The sequence below is a fragment of the Rhododendron vialii genome, chromosome 2a (assembly GCF_030253575.1).
Source record: "Rhododendron vialii isolate Sample 1 chromosome 2a, ASM3025357v1".
Lineage (NCBI taxonomy): Eukaryota > Viridiplantae > Streptophyta > Magnoliopsida > Ericales > Ericaceae > Rhododendron > Rhododendron vialii.
Genome location: NC_080558.1, coordinates 39,332,167 through 39,348,658, shown reverse-complemented (window position 1 = coordinate 39,348,658; position 16,492 = coordinate 39,332,167). Strand labels below are relative to the sequence as shown.

Here is a 16,492-nt window from a genome sequence, read left to right as displayed (position 1 = left end):
ACTTGTGATGACAATTATTATTGGTTCAAGTGAATATTTATGTCCAATTAAATTAATTTTTTGCAACCACGTTAAATATATTGAGACTAAAGAAAATGAACTATTCCGATAGTCAAATGGACTCGTGATTAGTGGCGGCTCCAGAAATTCTGATAAGGGTGTTATGAAATCTTTATTGCCTCTAGAAACCACAACTGCGTATACACAATAATTCATCTATTGCTTGGGTTGTATACATTAATTAGATGGATTGATTTGTGGCTGATTTTCGGATTGAATGTTCAAATATTTTGGATAAGGTATTCAAGAAGGGCTAAACTAGAATCAAACTAAAAATATTACATGTATTCTATATATGAAAAGAAGTTTTTGGGGTATTCAAGTGACCACTTTTTTTTTGTACTTCGGAAATTCTCGAGTCACTACGCTTGGTGAAGGGTGGAGCCGCCACTACTTGTGATTAGTTCTACTTTGCGTCACAGGAGATGATTTCAACTCGTCCAAAGCAAGCATCAAAAAAGCAGTACGATGTGTCTTGGTCCTCTTGGAAACTTCCTCTTTCCTGCTACAAAAGCAAGCATCTAATCAACTCTGATGGTAAACTTGAATCAAAACAAACAAAGATTCTCCAATCTTATGATTTGGTGGGTTCTTGTAAGAGATTATATTCTTTCCTTGGTGGTGGAAAATCCCGCTTTTCCACCAACACCATCTTGTTCGGTCTTACCGTGTGTTTATTATTAATCTGAATCGTTCATCTTGTAGACCCCACATAATAGTGTATCCATGCAAAAAATAAACTTGATCGGATATCGATAGAAGTACCAAAAATTGAATTTTGCTTTGTAAAATGGATGGTTTATCATTATTATTGGCAAAAATCAGATTGTCCATTTTATAAACAAAAATTCAAATTTTGATATATCTATTGACTTCCGATCAAACTGATTTTTTGCATGGCAATATTATATTATGGGTCTTAAAATATGAATGGTTCAGATCACAACAATAGATACTCGGTGGGACCCATAATAGGCGTTGGTGGAAAAGTGGGATTTTCCACCGGCGGTGGATATAATTTATTCTCTTCTTGTAAACCTTTTTCCGTATTACGTGTTTTTTTTGTTTTTGAATTTTTCTTAGATTTGCGTTATATTTTTTGGATTAATCTTCTGTCTCGAAGGAAGGAGTCTAAAAAGTAAAAAAATATGACAAAAAGCAAAAAACAATTCACTAAAAACGAAAAAAGTATTAAACAGCTGTCTTTTTTGGTCTAAAGTGTCGTCTCATATGAAATTTTTTCAACATCGATTCATTTTTTTATATTTTTTTGATTCATCTCGTCGAGACGAATGATTAACCCTAAAAATTATGACGAAAAACTAAAAAGCAAGTTACAAAAAATAAAACATACAGAAATAAATTTCAGACTTAAAGTCTGCAAGAACAGAGCCTCAATGGCTAGAATAATTTTGTGATCTTGGTTGGATTACGAAAGACGTGAAAGTTCCTTTTAACGAGCTGAGAATAATGGGGTTGTTAATTGAAGCAACATGGCCCTTCTCATGAGCTGCCATATGTCCATGGCAGCAAGAATTCCTGCTACTCGATCGGTATGCAAGAAAACCAAATTCAAACTTTGTTTGGTTTTGAGTTTCAAAAAAAAATTTAATAGATAGATAAATTTATTAAAAATTGCGCAGAGAAAAAAAAAATTGAGTTTAGGAATTGTAAATGGACAAAGGTTCCCTATTTTAGTTCACAATGCTTTGGGTGTGTTTGGCGGATATCATTTCAAAAAAATACTGTAGTGAGTATTATTGAAGTTGTGATTTTTATTTACTCATTTTCTGTTAAGTTATTTTGAGATTAATCATTGAGTAGAGGTAAAGAAATTATAAAAAATGGACCGCAATTAAAAAAATCCACATAAGACGAACATGATTTAGGCCCTGTTCCAGAAACCTGAATAAGTACTTATTTTTTAAGAATGCAATTTTAAATTTAAAAATTATGTGTTTACGCAAATAATTTTCTTATAAATATGAATTTTGTTTGATAGATCTTTAAATCGGTAAGATCTTTAAATTGGTGTAAAAAAAAATTACAAAATTATTTTTTATTTACATTATTTTTAAATTTAAAAATATGAAATAAACTGTTTATTTTGTAAGAAGATTTTTGGAACGAGGCAGTTAAACACGGGAAGAAGGCAAGCTCAAACGCTGGCGGACCCATCCGTAAACCAATGTAAAAAATAAAAAATTAGTTTCGTGGATAATTTTTTCAAATTTCTTCGAGAGATTTTTATTGTAATTCTTTGAAGGAAATTGAAATCTACACTCCCTTTTTTCACATCTACACTTCTTTTTTTGTCTTCTAGCAAAAAAATTACATACACTTTCAACACTAAAATCCAAAAAATGGAGTGTAGATGTGAAAAAAGGAAGTGTAGATTTCAATTTCCTTCTTTGAATTAATAAAACAATTGAAAAATTACCCACAAAACTTTTATTTTGATCCGATTATCAAAGATTTTTCGTGGCAGACATTAAGAACATATACGAACATAATTCCAAATCCAAGAGAGAGAGAGAGAGAGAGAGAGAGAGGGAGGGAGGGAGAGGAGAGGAGAGAGATGGATGAGGGGAAGAAGAAGGGGAAGGCTGTGGTGGTGGGAGGCAGCATAGCAGGACTATCCTGCGCGCACGCGCTCATAGCAGCAGGGTGGGAAGTGGTGGTGATTGAGAAATCAAGTGGACCACCCACTGGAAGCCCAACCGGTGCGGGACTCGGTCTCGACCCACTCTCTCAGGAACTCATTGCGTCGTGGCTCGGTCGAACCCATCTTCTCCACAATTCCACCTTGCCTCTCACCATCGATCAGGTACGTACTATTCGTTCCATTTTGTTATTCCCTTCTCAGTTTTAATTAGGGCTGTTAAATAAGTAAACCAAACTGCTCGAGTTCGACTAGTGTTCGTCTGTTAAGGCTCAGTTTCCCTATGGGGTTAAGCCCCGTTCCGGAAAGGAAAATAATTCCTTATTTTTTAAGAAGGCAATTTCAAGCTTAAAAATCATGTGTTTACGTAAATTATTTTCGTATCAATATGGATCTTGTTTGATAGATTTCATTGAGATCTTTAATACGGTGCAAAAAATTTGCAATTTTTTTTTTTCATTTAGATTATTTTTTCATTTGAAAATGTGACACAAGTACTTATTTTTTTAAGAAATTGTTCTGGAACGGAGCCTAAATGGGATAGACGGACAGACCGTTATGCTAAGTTTCTTATATTTTAAGTATTTATCTTTCGCTTTACGATGTCATTCTCTCACAGTATATTATATTTAATTTAAAAAATAAGTGCTTTACAAAATGCAAAGAGAAAGCCCTTTTAGCTACATAGGGAAACTCGGGTTAAATACTCTTGTATTGGTTCAGTTGGTCTGATGAACAAGTCAAAATAGAACGCATATGTTAGATTCTTTAATTAAAGTACTCAAGAACAGCTATTATTTGGTTCGGTTACAATGTTTGAAAAAACCAAGTTATTCGAGTTCGGTTCGTCTTTGGCTTGTTAAAACTTGTTCAAGATTGGTTCGTATGATAAAACAAAAAAGTTTGAACAGAGTTTTGAAGCTCGTTAACTTTTTGAAGCAAGTTCAAACAATTGACTGCTTGGCTCGCTCATCCGCCCTAGTTTTTTTTTTTATATTAGCTGTTTTATGGGTACAGTTTTCTGTACATGGTGGAGTATTACTTTCAGGACATTTTTGTTGATGGTGGTGGTGGTCGTGGTGCGTGATAGACCAAACCAACCACATTGTTTTGAATGGAAATTGTGTTTTTTTTGGAACTTCACTTATGACCTATTCGCCAGATGATAAAATTAAGGTAACACCCAGTGGGTAAGACTTAGGCTTACACTTGGTTATGAAGGTAAGCAACCTTACTCCTTTTCAGTGATGATTAGTTGATTCTGGAACCCCTGTGACTAGGGCTGCAAACGAATCAAGCCGCTCGCGAGCGGCTCGCAGCTCGGCTCGGCAGTAGCTCATTTAAGCTCGGCTCGGAAGTCAAACGAACAAGCTCGAGCCGATTTTTTCAGCTCGTTTTGTAAACGAGCCGAGCTTGAGCTAGGATAAGCTCGGCTCGAGTCGGCTCGCGAGCCGGGGTATATATACTTAAGTTTAGGATTTTTATTGTTATTTCATAATTTGTTCTTTCCGTTTTCACTTTCCAATCAACCAAGGGAGACGAGAGCACATGCATACCAATACACCCCTGCTCCATAGGAAAATGAAAAATATATACCTTCACAATCAAAATATTTTTGGTTGTATTAGGCCTATGTGAGGATATATATACATTTTTCGTTGGTCCGTTGAGGCTCGTGAACAAGTTCGAACTCGAGTCAAGCCAATGCCCTCGATTCGTTAAGTTTTCATTGAGCTAGAGCTCGAGCTCGAGCTCGAGCTCGTGTTCGTTAAAAACTTAATAAACAAGCTTGAACATTGTAAAGCTCGGCTCGGTTCGGCTCGTTTGCAGCCCTACCTGTGACAAGGCTATGATGGATATCACTTGCTACCTTGCTAGGTTACCACTTTATCTCGTGTTTCACGACTCATGTCACACTTAAAAGTTGCTCTGAACATCCTTACTGTAGTACGGTAGTACCTAGCTGCATCTATGTTTTAACAAATTTATGTGTATGATAGTGTTGGGAGAAAAAAAGATTTTCTACAAGTTTTTTTGAGATCTTTGAGCCAAAAATTAAGTGGGTCTCAAATACCAATTGAGGTCGGTCCAAGTGGGTTTCAATACTGCTAAGTAAGGAGTTTAATCCATGAAAAGAATGAACAACATTCACTAAGAATTAAATGAGAAATTGACTCTCTAAGTGGGCTACTTTTGAAGCGGGTTATGATGTGAGAAAAATCTTCTCCCACAGTATTTGATGAAAGAAAGAAAGTTTGGTGGGTCTATAAGTCCAAAGGAGCATTTGGGTTTGGGCCCCAAGGGTTCCCCGAGTTTTATAGGGGGACGATGGTTGGTTGAGATATGTGGTTATCAAAAACAGATTTTGACTTCGGTAATATGTCATTGTAGAAGTATCTCTATGAGAAATCGTGACAATATGAGGAAGCTGACAAAGCTATTGAACAATTGGAGTGGCACCGCCCTAGAATCGTTCGGCGAACTGAACTTTCTCACTCACTGGAAAAAAAAGTTCAAACAACTCGAAACCAAAGAGGAAGAAGATTTAGAAGGAGAAGAAAAGGATTGCTCTTTGCTTGGTGTGTCTAAAGACAGTTTCATGCACCTCTGGTTTTGGCATATCAGGCTCTCGGTGGGAGATTCGGACAACGGTTGACAGCTCCGTGGTAGAACGCTTTTCTGATAATTGTGTTGCTATTTGTGGACCTCAAGGGCTCTCAGCCACATGGCTAGTGTAATGTTCCCGTAGCGTGTGACCTTGAGATGTAGATTAGTTCATTAGCGTTTAACCTGGATGTTCTCGTTAGCACCTTAGTATCATGCAATTCTCTTGTTTGGTTCGGGATGTGAAACTAAACTCCGTCACAGGAGGATAGAATGGGGCAACTATTGTGGATGTAACTCTTGATTTGCTCGTGGGTCAGGGCAGAATGGCGGGTGCCACCGCAGCTCCTCTCTTTTCACGAAGCTGCTCATCCCTTTATCAAACTGGTGTTGCAGTTTACAAACAGAAAGTCTAATGGTACCGACCACACCCCCACTGAAATCGTACTGACGGCAGCCGGCCGCGTTGGGCCGTCTCCGGCCACCGGACGACCGATGCGAGCCGTCCAAAAATTCAAAAAAAAAAAAAACCGGGGGGGCTCTTGCGGAAATCAACGGCATCCGATGTGTGTAGGGTGGTTGGATCAAACACCCTATTTTTCGTGTATATATACGATTTCTGTTGGCTAATGGTTGGTACCATTAGCAGGGCTCGTTTACAAATGGTTCAATTAGTGAAACTCTTCGTCTTTAAAGTTCCTTGTGAAGTACAAATGTTTAAATAGGCTTTTGAGGTTTGACCACACAAGTAGAAATATCTATATTAAAAGCTTCTTCCGCATAAATTCTCTTCATTTTACAGCCACTCATGTGGACCTACAGATAATGAGGCACAAACAGTCCTCACTGAATTTCAACTCTAGGAAGGCCGTTAACTTTTCCTCTTTTGGCTTTTCATCCTAAGTTTCTTTTTGTCTATAGAATGAAGCAACTGATGGTGAAAACAATATCAACTGGATGCTTACAAGAGATGAGAACTTCAGTTTTAGAGCAGCACACTGGGTTGACCTCCACAGTCTTCTGTACAGTGCGCTGCCACCGCATATATTTCTCTGGGGTCACTTGTACCTCTCTTTCTGCGTGTCTAATGACAAGTCCAACGTTAAACTGAAGACTAAAATTCTCCAAACTGGCGAAATCATCGAAATAGTTGGTGAGCTGCTTATTGCAGCAGATGGGTGTCTTTCTTCGATCAGAAGAAATTTTCTTCCAGAAAGCAAACTAAGGTTTGTTTACTGAAACAAAGATGTGAATTTCTGATCATGTTTGCAATTCTGAAATTAGTGTTTCTGGATGCGAGGTATTTATCATCAACTTGTGCAGGTACTCAGGTTACTGTGCATGGAGAGGAGTACTAGATTTTTCAGATAACAAGTATTTAGAAGCAATCACAGGCCTTAGGAAAGTGTATCCAGATCTTGGAAAATGCTTATACTTCAGCTTAGGATATGGAACGCATAGCGTGCTTTATGAGCTTTTGAACCAAAAGATTAATTGGATTTGGTATATCAATCAACCAGAGCCAGAACTTAAGGTAATTACTTTTTTTTTTCTCATGCCAACACATTTACATTTTTCCTATTACGGTAGAATTGCCACTACAACAAGAATGCCCACCCCACATTTAAATATAGCCCATGTGAAGCCCCTGAGAAAGAGTTAAAAGAGTTATGATACAAAGCAGGATTGCATTCAGACGCAAATTTTTAGATTCGCCATAGAAGCCAATAGACTCTAGATTTTGCCTCCCGCCTATAGTGTCAACGTTTCTACAACATTGGACACATTTGTTTCAGGGGATTGGACTTAGGGACAAGTAAGGCCAGTATGTTTATTTGTCTTCTCCTAGGATTGTTAACATAGTACGAGTAGGCCATGTTTGATTGGTTGGACTATTAATAAATGGGTATGGAATTTCCATATAATGAATACTCCTATCAGATTAACATTGAGGAAATTACCAATACAATGTCCCTAATGCATTGTGTATCCTTGGTTTTGTAGGATTTACTGTGCAAGAAAAGTGTAACATACTACATATATCTATCTATGCATATAAGTATATGTACAAGAATGGATGTTTGCCTTGCATTTCTCATATCTATTGACCCGTCTAATGTCCCATGGTAGCAAAAACTTGTACATCCCACAGTGTTACTTATCGCCCTTATCCTATCCCCTGAAACAAACATGGCCTTGCAGGACAATGGTTAATTAGTACTCCCTCCGTCCCTATTTTATAGTCCAGTATTCCATTTTTGGCTGTCCCTTAATAAGTGTCCATTTTGTAAAGTTAGTGGGTAAAAGTTGGTGAATTTTCCATTTTGCCCCTAAAAGTAGATTCCATTTTAAAAAGTTAGTGAATAAAAGTGTAATGATGATGGGTAAGTAGGGAAAATAGAGGAAAAAGTTGATGTGAAAGGTATAATGATGATGTCTTTTTAATAAGTTGGAGTTACGAAGCAGGACACTTAAAAAGGGACGGAGGGAGTACCTGTTAATTAGTTCCTGTTGCTTGATAGGCCAGAAAGCCGAAGGAAATTTGACCTGAAAATATTGTCAGACAGGGTTTTAGTGTTGGGGAAATGTTTTAACTGATTTGGATCAATAACATAGGGGAATTCAGTGACCACAAAGGTAAGCAGTGACATGATCCAGAAAATGCACGAAGCTGCAGAGAAGGTTTGGGTTCCTGAATTGGCTAGAATTATGAAAGAAACAGCGGAACCTTTCATAAATGTCATCTACGATTGTGTCCCTTTAGAACAGATATTTTGGGACAATGTTGTATTAGTCGGAGACGCTGCTCATCCAACAACCCCTCATGGCTTGAGGAGCACAAACATGACAATATTAGATGCTGCTGTTTTAGGCAAGTGCCTTAAGAAGTGGGGAGTGGAAGCTCTACATTCAGCGCTTGGAGAATTCCAGTCTATAAGGCTTCCGGTGACTTCTAAGCAAGTGCTGCATTCTCGTAAAATGGGTCGCATCAAACAAGGTTTAGTTCTGTCTGATCGCAAGCCTTTCGATCCGAAGGTGGCCACTCCGGAGGAATGCTACGATCTTCAGCAGAAATACATGCCTTTCTTTGGTGAAGTTCCTTCAATACTTCAGAAGACACATGCTCCATTCGATTGCTAAGTTATTGTTGTCGGCCTGTTAATCATATGCAGGTTGGATTGTCTTATTGGTTAATCAACCCGAGTTCATGTCTCCATTGATACATGTATTACTAGCTGTTAACCTAAACTTGTATAGAAACATGTACCATGATAGCTGAGACCACATTCAAAAGAACGGATTTTATAGACAAGACATATTGCATGTGACTGAGATTAACAAACTAGACTATGTTAATTCAAATGAAGTTAAATGTTTCATTGAAATAGGTGGTGGGACTAGTTTAATTACATCTAAAACGTCACCAAGGTGCACATTTATTGGGTTAGGCTTTGTTCGAGCCGAATTTGCACGATGATAATAAAAATCAAATGATGGCTATAAGATTTAACATATTTTTATCAATTATAGCTACTTGACAATTCTTCGTTTCAACCAAAAAAGTCAAATTGACAATTTTTATTTAAATGTTATTTTTATCTTTGCAAGGTCTGATTAGGCGTGGCATAGCCCGTGCATGAGATATACACGACATACGCGCGAGATAAGCACGGCATGAGGTAAGAAGCCTTACAATCGATTAGAGCATCGTCAAAATTGTTGTGAACAAGTAAACGTCTTTCCGGAATATCATGTAGCGAGGACCGCAGTTTGGAGCACATGCCGACGCATTCATTTCACGTGTCCGGGCTATATCGATGATCACGTGCTCTTAGTGGTTGAATGGCCCTGGATTTATTCGAATTTTGAGGTATGGGGTAGCGGGACATCTTTTTTAGGCAAGAATGCTTCCATTATTCAACCCGCAATGAGTATGCCAAACTGATCTATAACCATGTTTAGGTCAGATGGCCTTGATGAAGGCTGTCGAAAATAAGTGCCTCTAGCATGCACAAAATTGGGTGTATAACCATTAAACATATTGTCAACATTTCTGTGTCCGGATCATCTCTTGTTTTCGTGGCGGAACCAAGGTTTTGAATAGGAGGTGGCACTATTTGACCGAAGCTCACTAGGACCATTGCACGACAAGTCACATAATCCTTCAGTAGGACCCTCTGCTCCTATTCTCAATCTTTGCTCTTGCAAATTTTAGTTCTGTGAGACGCTTTTGAAAGACAATTTCATGCTCTCGTTCCTACTAATGGACGTGCATGCGTATTATGATAATAGCAGTCCATTGTTTTGCTTTTTGGCTCGGATCGATGAATCCTTTGAAGGCACTTTGGACCCCCTTCTTCTGGGCATGCCTTGACACCTTTGCGACCACCCACGAGTCACAAGAAACCGGGCAAGTCTTTGGGTGTATTCCAGTGAATACCGTAAAACATTGGGGGCCCTGGTAGTTTAGGTTTATTGGTTTGCATGCAGTTGGTGTCTTCGTCAGGCCTGCAATTAGGGGAACAAATGATGGTTGCATCAAAGGAAGACCATTTATTTCTTTCTTCCACGATGTCTGAAACGATGTGAGAAGGAAACAAAGTGATGGGGATGTTGCCTGAGATGCATATCACCGTCTTTTACAGAGTGTACCAGTTTTCAATCACAATTTCTTTTAGTTATTAACCCACTAACTCCCCCGTACCCCCCTCCAGATGTATACGTTGTTGGCCAAAAAAAAAAAAAAAATTACAATTTCCTTTCCTTCTCTTCCCTGCAAAATGGTGCATAAATGACATTCAGATTTACGACTAAACAACGTAGTTGAGGTGCCGGCACCCTCCATTCACAATCCACTTTCTTTAGTCTCTCTCGTCCAGGGTAGGCAGCCTTAGGATTTGCATCATATAGAGGGGATAGAATACACCATGAATGCTAGGAAAGCCAAGCACCCTGCAGCTGATCTGGTGATAAAACTCAGACTGGCTTCCGGTTGAAATGGTCAGGGGAGAATACATATTATTGTACTCTTCTGTTCTTCATAAGATATCATGGTATTTACCTAGGTACTTTTATTTCCTTTTTCCTCAGAGCCTTGTTGTGTTGTATTTTACTTGGCACATAGTACGACGATCGTATCAGTCACATAAAATGGTCTCAGGCATCTGATATTACAGGATATAGGTACTCTATATTTCATCTTCGGTGCGACTTGACAAAAGATTACATAAATACAAGGGGAAAAAAAATCATCACCTATCTTATTCCACAACAATGCTACTGAAGCTTACTTCTATTTTTCACACTCCATCAGAACTAAAGCAGTTTAAATTTGGGAACAAGCAACAAACGGAACCTCATCCCTCCAACTAAACTGAGAAAGATACAGACTCAGGTATTTTATGCTGGTTCTAGTGCCATCAAACTTGAGCTCATTTAGAAGGCCACGTGGCTTGAGCCGACATGATTATTCCGACTATCACTCCAAATAACCCGAGTGCACTGCCGAAGATTTCAATCACAAGAATTTTCACAAAAAGCGACGAGTTCTGGGCATCAGATAATGCACAACTGCTTCCTATGATGCCTACGCATAGCCTGTACCAAGCAAAAGTTGTTAGAAACCAACTATAAGTCACGAAAGAAAACACTTTCAAGCTAAAGTTGATCGAAATGAACTATAAGTCATGAAAGAAAATATTTTTATTAGCTGATTTTAGAGAGAAACCTAAGTAAAAGATGGAACAAACCCGCAGACAAGGTTCGCAAATCCCACAATAATCCCTGAGGCAAAGATAGCATAACCCGCTCTAAGAGATTCTGGAGCATATAATTGTGATGGCGGGACATTCTCCAGCTTTGTTTGTAGAATAATTGCCACAATAACACCATATATAGCAACAGCTTCACAGAAGATTACACTGACAGAACACAGGAAATTGCATCAAAATTAAACAGCTCAGAAGACGCAGCTTACATAACGATGTCACATCGAAATTACATAACAGATAGAAACAAATGAAGATTACACTGCCAAGTACCAACACAAGATATAGAGTCAAATTACAATGTCTAGATGCACGCAAGGAATGCAAGATGCATGCACGAAAGTCCATTTAACATTGATCACAAGATTGCAGCATCCATATCCCCGTATTTCTATGGCAAAATTCTAGGTGCCCAATCCTAAATCTACATCCACACCCACGCCCATGTAACATAGGTTATCAGTCCCAGCAAAGCCATCTTCATGAATAAACATGTCATTTGTCACCTAAGAGACTAGGACTTGGACTAGTACGTTGTGAATACCAATTTCTTTCTCTTTACATAATCATAGAGGATTCGGGAAGGTGATTGACAGTGTTTCTGAGTTAAGGAGTGTTGATTTAAAGCAATACAATCATACTTTATCAATCATGACAAAAGCCTGAAAGGAATCATACGGAATTGGAGAGCAAATCTTCACTTGTATGAACAAATTTGTAATAGCAAATACGCAATGTACACCTATCTTGATTCAGTCCAAAGTAAAAATAAAAAAACTTCCTGAATTCATACTTTACCAATCATGACATGACGCAAAACAAGATAAATCAGATTATACTTGATGAAAATCCGAAACTAATTCTGTCATTGTTAAGCTACCAATTGTCTTAAAAGCTTAAAAGGTTAAAAAATGGGCCCTCCAATGTATATCAATCTATTCAACACCCTCCCTCACGTTTGCAGGTGGAGATGCAAATACCTGTAGATAGAGGGGGGAAAGGACGGGGGGGGGGGGGTGGGGTTGGGGGGAGAGAATACCATCGGGAGAAGAACAATGCAAATGGGGAGACTTGAACACAAGAACTCTCCCTAAGCTCTGATAAGTGATACCATGTTAAGTTATCAATTATCCCAATTCTAAAAGCCTAACCATGTTTATCAAGCAATCTATCACCTATCCTTGGATGACCATCCCAAACACCTTCTGGTCTGGAATCCTCCTTAGCAAGCTAACTGCACAAACACAGCATAACGTCATCAACTACCCGTCCGAGAGTGGTTGGAAGACACTCTGATGCTAAAGTCAGTTTCCATTATACGAAAAAAGTACTCGTAAGAGAACTTGCTTCCGCAACATCACGTGCTCGACACATGAGCCTGACAGCCTCATGTCCTATCCCGTGTATAACGGGAATTCTCATGTGGTCCCCCTTATCTGATACATGAACCTTCTTTCCATATTAATGACATCAGCCACCCTCCACATACGCTGGGTGCCACGTTGCTGTTTTTTTGCCTCACGACATTCCAAGCGGCACCGAACAATGGTTGTCAAATCGTGAATCAAATGGAGAATCAAATTGACATTTCTCTAAATAGTGAAATGAATTGAATCGAACACGAATCATGAGTCATGATGATTTGGTCAACATTTCAAAAATACATCGGAAAATATATGTACACGATAAAGATAAATACTCGTAAAAGTGAAACATTTAAGATTAAATCAACAATAAAGTATGTTTTCTATCATTCATTGATGAGTGCGTTGTCTAATAATAGGAAACACACTTGTACATAGTAGGAAATGCATATAATAGGTACATGTATATGTGCATATAGATATTAAAGATTCGTTATAGAAATGAAAGCTCAACCCTAAACACAATAAAAGTTTGTTTTAACAAAGATCATGTAGCCTAAGATATCTTAGCCTTAAACCTCTTTAAAATGATTATTTTAATGTTCGAGACGAATGAGAAATAAGGGTTAACAACATCATCCGAATATGATTAAAAAAAATGCTCTGAATAAGAATAAACATCCTCCGAATATTTTTTTTATTGATTTTCATAAGAAAATTAAGGTAAAGGTGGTTTCATATTCATCAAATGCAAAACAACTCTTATATTTGCATGAATCCAATCGTGAATCAAACCGATTCAGTACGATTTATCACCCGATTTTGTCAAAAATCTTGAATCACCAATAGATTAGTTTCGTTTGTGCATGAATCACGAATCGTGTGATTCTGACGAAGGGAGTTACCTAATGAGATTCTTGGAAGTGATGCGTGGAGCTTTGACAGCCGCACCGATCAAACTGCTACCCGTAATGAAAATCCCCCTAAGACGAAAACCGCCAAGAATCGAGGTCACAGATTAAACAAAAAAAAAATCGAGAATTTCTGAACAGATACGAGGATATATATAAGAGTAATTTTAATAGGTGGGTATACCAAGCAGCGCCAAGAACGGAGACGCCGATGGCGATGGCTATGCCGAGGGCGGAGAAGGTGTAAGGTGAGATTTGCATAAGAGCGCGAGACCAAGTGCTTGGCGCCCCCACCATTCTGCAGAAGAAGAAGCTGATATTGAATTAGGGTTTTCGTTGTTGTTGTTGTTTTGGTTATGGTTGATGGTGGTGGTGGTGGTGATTCTTCGTCTTGCTAATGTTACGGTCTGATGAGGAGATCCCTGACTTCCGGATCAAGACAGATAACCGAAGCAAACTGCTTGATTTTGAGTTTTAAAACTCATTTGATATCAAATTAGGCCTGTTAATCTTGCGGTTCGTCAAGGGCTGTCCATCGGCCGGGTTTGGTCGGCCCGACCCAACTTTTGTTGGATTACGAAAATGGCCACCTGCACCCGACCGGACAATTGGTCAGGTTATGACCGAAACGTTGTTGGGTTGAGTTGGTCCGGTGATCGGATTGGGCTAGTTTTGTTGGGTAAGTTTTAGGGCAAATGACGGCCCAAGACGTATTTTGATAATTAATATCTGTCAAGGACATGTTAAGAACAATAGTTAATATTGAAAATATCATTGGCATGTATTAATTATCAAAACACGTCATTAGCCGTCATTTTCCCTAAGTTGTATTTTTCTGGGCCATTATTATTTTTACTTCTTTAGTTATTTTGGGCTAATTTTCCAACATTTCCAGAAGGCCAAATGGCCCAAGTATGAGAGAACCCACAACGGCACTACCCACAACCAGATCAAGATGGAGATAGACGTAGAGTTCTTCATTTTTATTTTTGAAGAAAAATCGAAATAGTGATGGTGAAACTCTGTGGCTGATCAACTGCTTTGTTGAAAAAGGAGAAGGGTATTTTTTTCCACCCTAGCGAAGTTGAGAGAGAGAGGTGTGGGTGTGGGTCGATCGTCGGCGGGAGGAGGAGTGGACGTTGGTGTGAGCGGGGTGCGGGAGTGGGCGGGGTTGCTGGTGTGGAGAGAATGAGTGTATGTATCTGTGTATAATGTAATGAATGAGTGGCTAGGGTTTTTTCCCCTTTTATACTAAAAAACATTCAGTCGGGTTGGGTGACCCGACTCTTTATATATTTAACCTGACAAGCGACCAAAACTTCTTCAAATTCGAAATATTGAATCCGAACCCGACCGACTGGGTGACTTAGAATCGCCCGTTGGGTAATTTTCGGGTCGGGTGATAAGCGGCCAATATTGTATGGTCTTGGCGCTTAAAATCCTTTAATTTGTAGTGTTTGTTTCCTTACTTTATTATTTTTATCCTATTTTGCACGTAAGGTTGTGTTTTGATAGTTTCAGAAAATATGTGGTATTAAGGCAGTTTATATCGCTAAGGATTGCTTGCGGAAGTTCCAAGCATTCAAGGCTTTGTGGCGACACCCCATCAAGTCCCCTTGGGTGACTACTGGAGAAAAGGGTAGAGCGTCGGGTCGTCGTCGGGCTGATAAGACCAAGGCAGGCCCAAAATAAAAGTTCTGGAGACTATGAACCGGTACTGAGATTTGGCCAATACCGGTATGTTATGATCAGAGGTTTGGTTTTGGCAATTTCTTGAAGACCTTGTACTGGTACTGGGATTTGGCCAGTACCAGTTCATACTGCAGAAAATGTTCACGATTTTGCTACTTTTTCACCTTTCCACTTTTAGGATATTTTTCACTTTTGGCTATTTTTAGGATATTTTCCGAGATATTTTGTGAGAGAGTAAGGCCACCTTGTATAAATAGGGTCTCCCACTCTCATCTTTATCTCTCTTGTCATCTTCCACTTTAAGTCTTTTTTAATTTTTAAAACTCCATTAATGGCCACCAAGCTCTTCTAGCTAATTTCTTCAAGAACACTAGTAAGTTATTATCGTTTGTTGTTTTGTCGTTCATTAAAGTTGCTTGTACGAACTAGATCCTTGGTAATATCAAGCTTGTTTTCAATTTCTTCGGTTAAAAATCATGTCACATTTTTATGCTTTCTTTTGTGCTTTAGCTATGAGTGAGTAGTTACTTAGTTAAGTCTCGGGATACTCTTTCCCGAGAACTTAGGTCGTTATTTGGTTCTCAAACCACCGGGTTTAAAAGCATGATTTTCGGAATAGAGCTTAACTTGCATTTTTGGTCTAAACAAGGGGTGTTAACTCATTGGTAAGGTATTTAGTCAAGCAGTCTTGGCAAGCAACTTACCGAGGGCTCGTGGCCTCCTATGTGTTCGATAAATGTTAAAAACAAGTTGGTTCGCTTCCTTTTAACCACATCTTTCAATAAACATAGTCTGTAAAGCTAAATTCTCTAGGCGTGAGCACGCGGTTGTGACTCTCGCTTGAGTTATAACGAGAACCGAAACGGTCTTAGTCAAGGGTTAGACGATCCCTAGACTTGCCTCTTTTAGTTCATAAAATTCTTTTCTAGTCTTTTGCCTTAGTTTTACACCGTTAAAGAAAAACCGAAAGTTGGCCGTCTTAAATGCCAAAATCCATCTTATAAAACCTTCAATCCAAATTAAGCTATATTCGATTCTCTGTGGGAACGATCCCGGACTTCCGGATATTATGCTATCGACGACCTAGCCCTACGCTTGAGGTATTTCAATCTTATTTGAAGGCGAGGTTCGGAGGCTAAGCATCGGGTTGTCGAGCGGGCCGGGCTTGTGGACAACCCTAGTGTATATGTATATGTACTCAAATCGTTTTTTAGGGACTTCACATCGCGATCTGTGCACAATCTCTGCATAAATTATCTAAGTGGGATAGTTGGACTAAGAAACCGTAAGTTTGTTGACAAAGACAATATGTGCACAGATCATGCATAGATCACCATGTGGGGTCCACTCCGGGTCCCTCACAAATGATCCGAGTCGTTCATCAAATTCAAAATATTTTTTCGAAGAATCCATAAAAAAAAAACCCGGCTC

General features: G+C 38.8%; 2 protein-coding genes and 1 long non-coding RNA gene across 4 annotated transcripts; 1 reads left to right on the top strand and 2 right to left on the bottom strand.

Annotated features, from left to right (window-relative positions):
* The first annotated feature begins 2,546 nt into the window (after positions 1-2,546).
* LOC131315788 (FAD-dependent monooxygenase atmM) lies at positions 2,547-8,669 on the top strand. Of its 2 annotated transcripts, XM_058344980.1 has the most exons (5): positions 2,547-2,887; positions 6,248-6,552; positions 6,650-6,860; positions 7,529-7,547; positions 7,835-7,958. In XM_058344980.1, the coding sequence occupies exons 1-4, from the start codon at positions 2,639-2,641 to the stop codon at positions 7,538-7,540; spliced, it is 777 nt and encodes a 258-aa protein (XP_058200963.1). In that variant the 5' UTR covers positions 2,547-2,638; the 3' UTR covers positions 7,541-7,547; positions 7,835-7,958. The 2 variants fall into 2 exon arrangements, with proteins under 2 accessions (XP_058200963.1, XP_058200962.1); XM_058344979.1 differs by lacking the exon at positions 7,529-7,547 and having other exon boundaries at positions 7,943-8,669.
* LOC131315790 (uncharacterized) lies at positions 3,911-4,704 on the bottom strand. Its single transcript, XR_009196887.1, has 2 exons — positions 4,559-4,704; positions 3,911-3,992 (listed from the first exon to the last, which is right to left on the bottom strand). It is a non-coding gene; the product is annotated as an uncharacterized LOC131315790 (long non-coding RNA).
* Positions 8,670-10,497: 1,828 nt separating the features above from the next.
* Positions 10,498-13,875, bottom strand: LOC131315789 (V-type proton ATPase subunit c''1). The gene is made up of 4 exons (XM_058344981.1): positions 13,554-13,875; positions 13,364-13,441; positions 11,077-11,247; positions 10,498-10,924 (listed from the first exon to the last, which is right to left on the bottom strand). The coding sequence occupies exons 1-4, from the start codon at positions 13,664-13,666 to the stop codon at positions 10,759-10,761; spliced, it is 528 nt and encodes a 175-aa protein (XP_058200964.1). The 5' UTR covers positions 13,667-13,875; the 3' UTR covers positions 10,498-10,758.
* Positions 13,876-16,492: the final 2,617 nt, after the last annotated feature.